The 2888-nt window shown below is 40.7% G+C and overlaps 1 protein-coding gene across 1 annotated transcript in view; it reads right to left on the bottom strand.

Moving 5' to 3' along the window:
* Nucleotides 1-2512, bottom strand: part of LOC113981086 (matrix metalloproteinase-14-like) — a gene marked incomplete at both ends in the record, with an annotated part of 5589 nt that extends 3077 nt beyond the window's left edge. The window contains 2 exons of the mRNA XM_027708325.1: nucleotides 253-403; nucleotides 2374-2512. Coding sequence (XP_027564126.1) covers nucleotides 253-403; nucleotides 2374-2512 — 290 coding nt within the window. The remainder of the gene's footprint in view (nucleotides 1-252; nucleotides 404-2373) is intronic.
* Nucleotides 2513-2888: the final 376 nt, after the last annotated feature.

Raw genomic sequence — 2888 nt, 5'->3', positions numbered from 1 at the left:
AAAAGCCCCGAAACTCCCGGAAAAAAAGCTCCCAGAAGGTCCTGAAATGTCCATAAAAAGCCCCAGAAAGGTCCTGAAAGCTCCAAGAAGGTCCTGAAAGATGCAAAAAAGGTCCTGAAAGGTCCATAAAAAACCCCCAAACTCCCGAGAAAAAAGCTCCCAGAAGGTCCTGAAAGATCCCAAAAGGTCCCGAAAGGTTCCCAAAGGTCCCGAAAGGCTCCCGAAGGTCCTGGAAGATGTGTGGTGACGCACTTGTCCCCCCGGAAGAGGTAGGTGTTGCCGCTGGGCAGCCACAGCAGCGCCGCGTCCACTCGGTCCGTGGGGACCCCCCGGCCCAGCTCCGACAGAGCCCGGGGGTACCCGGGGGCCAGAACCCCCTCCTCGAACACCCAGTGACGGGAACCTAAGGGAATTCCCGGGAAATCCCGTTAGAAATGCCCCAAATCCCATGAAAATCGCATTAAAATAGCCCAAATCCCGTTAAAAACGCCCCAAATCCCGTGAAAATTCCATTTAAAAAGCCCCAAATCCCGTTAAAATCCCAATAAAAACACCCCAAATCCCATTTAAATACCCCAAATCCCATTAAAAATATTCCAAATCCCATGAAAATCCAGTTAAAACCGCCCCAAATCCCATTAAAATCCCAATAAAAATACCCCAAATCCCATTAAAAATACCCCAAATGTCATTAAAATCTCATTTAAAATGCCCCAAATCCCATTAAAATCCCATTTAAAAAGCCCAAATCCTGTGAAAATCCCAATAAAAACACCCCAAATCCCATGAAAATCCCGTGAAAATCCCATTTAAAAAGCTCGAATCCCATGAAAATCCCATTTAAAACACCCCAAATCCCACTAAAAATACTCAAATCCCATTAAAAATACCCCAAATCCTATTAAAATTCCATTTAAAATACCGCAAATCCTATTAAAAAAAAACAAACAAAAATCCCATTAAAAATCCCATTAAAATACCCCAAATCCCATTAAAATTGCATTTAAAATACCCCAAATCCCATTAAAAATACTCAAATCCCATTAAAAATACCCGAAATCCCATTAAAAACACCCAAAATCCCAATAAAATCACATTAAAAAAACCCCAAATCCCGTTAAAATTCCATTAAAAATACCCCAAATCCCTTTAAAAATATTCCAAATCCCATTAAAATTCCATTTAAAATACCCCAAGTCCCACTAAAAATACCCCAAATCCCATTAAAAATACCCCAAATCCCCTTATAAATCCCTCAAATCCCATTAAAATCCCATTAAAAATATCCCAAGTCCCGTTAAAAATACCCAAAATCCCAATAAAAACACCCAAAATCCCATTAAAATTCCATTTAAAATATCCCAAGTCCCATTAAAAATACCCAAAATCCCATTAAAAACAACGAAATCCCATTAAAAGTACCCCAAATCCCATGAAAATCCCGTTAAAATAGCCCAAATCCCGTTAAAAACGCCCCAAATCCCATGAAAATCCATTGAAAAATCCCATTTAAAAAGCCAAAATTCCATTAAAATCCTGTTAAAAACACCCCAAATCCCATGAAAATCCCATTAAAATACCCCAAATCCCATTAAAAATACCCCAAGTCCCATTAAAAATATCACGAAAATCCCACTAAAATCCCATTAGAATATCCCAAGTCCCATTAAAAACACCCCAAATCCCATTAAAAACATTCCAAATCCCAATAAAATCCCATCAAAAATGCCCCAAATCCCACTAAAATCCCATTTAAAAAGCCCCAAATCCCGTTAAAATCCCAATAAAAATGCCCAAAATCCCATTAAAATCCCATTTTAAATAACCCAAATCCCATTAAAAATATTCCAAATCCCATCAAAATCCCATGAAAATCCCATTAAAAACATCCCAATTTGGACCCAAAATCCCCCCAAAATTCCCCCTAAATCCCTTGAAATCCCCTCAAATCCCCCCAAAATGGACCCAAAATCCCCCAAAATGGACCCAAAATCCCCCAAAATTGAACCCAAAATGCCCTAAAATGAACCCAAAATCCACCTGAAACCCCCCAGAATGAACCCCAAATCCCCCAAAATGGACCCAAAATCCCCCAAAATGAACCCCAAATCCCCCAAAATGGACCCAAAATCCACCCAAAATGAACCCAAAATCCCCCAAAATGGATCCAAAATCCACCCGAAATCCACCAAAATTGACCCCAAATCCCCCCCAAATAATTTAAAAAAACTAAAAAAAAAAACAAAATAATTTAAAAAAAACCCCAAAAATAATTAGGAAAAACCCCAAAACAATTTTAACCCCTCCAAAAATAACAAATAACCCCTAAAATAATTTAAAAAAAAACCCAAAATAATTTAAAAAGCCCCAAACCTTTGAAGAAGACGAATTTCCCGTCCCCCCTCTCGTAGGCGGCGTCGATGCCCGGGGGGAGCCCGGCCCAGAAGTGCCCGATGGGGAGGGGGTACCCCGACATCACCCGACCCCCACGAACCCGCCAGAACCAGCGCTCCTGGAAAAAAATGGGAATTTCAGGAATTTTGGGAAAATCCGGAAAAAATCCCGACCGAAAAACCCCAAAAAAGGGCGAAAAAACCACAAAAATCCCGTAAAATTCGGTGGAAATCCCGTTAAAAAAAGAGCCCAAAAGGTCCTGGAAGGTCACGGAGAAAAACCCTGGACACCCAAAAAAACCCTGACCCCAAAATTCCCAAAAAAGGCCAAAAAACCCCCAAAAGGTCCAAAAAAAGCCCCAAAAATCCCATTTAAAAAGGACCAAAAAAAGGGTGAAAAAACCACAAAAATCCCGTAAAATTCGGTGGAAATCCCATTAAAAAAGAGCCCAAAAGGTCCTGGAAGGTCACGGAGAGAAACCCGGGACCCCCCCC

This window comes from Neopelma chrysocephalum, unplaced genomic scaffold, assembly GCF_003984885.1.
Source record: "Neopelma chrysocephalum unplaced genomic scaffold, ASM398488v2 Primary Assembly neopelma1_96045, whole genome shotgun sequence".
Lineage (NCBI taxonomy): Eukaryota > Metazoa > Chordata > Aves > Passeriformes > Pipridae > Neopelma > Neopelma chrysocephalum.
The sequence above is the reverse complement of the archived record's forward strand: the minus strand, read 5'-3'. Positions and strand labels throughout refer to the sequence as shown.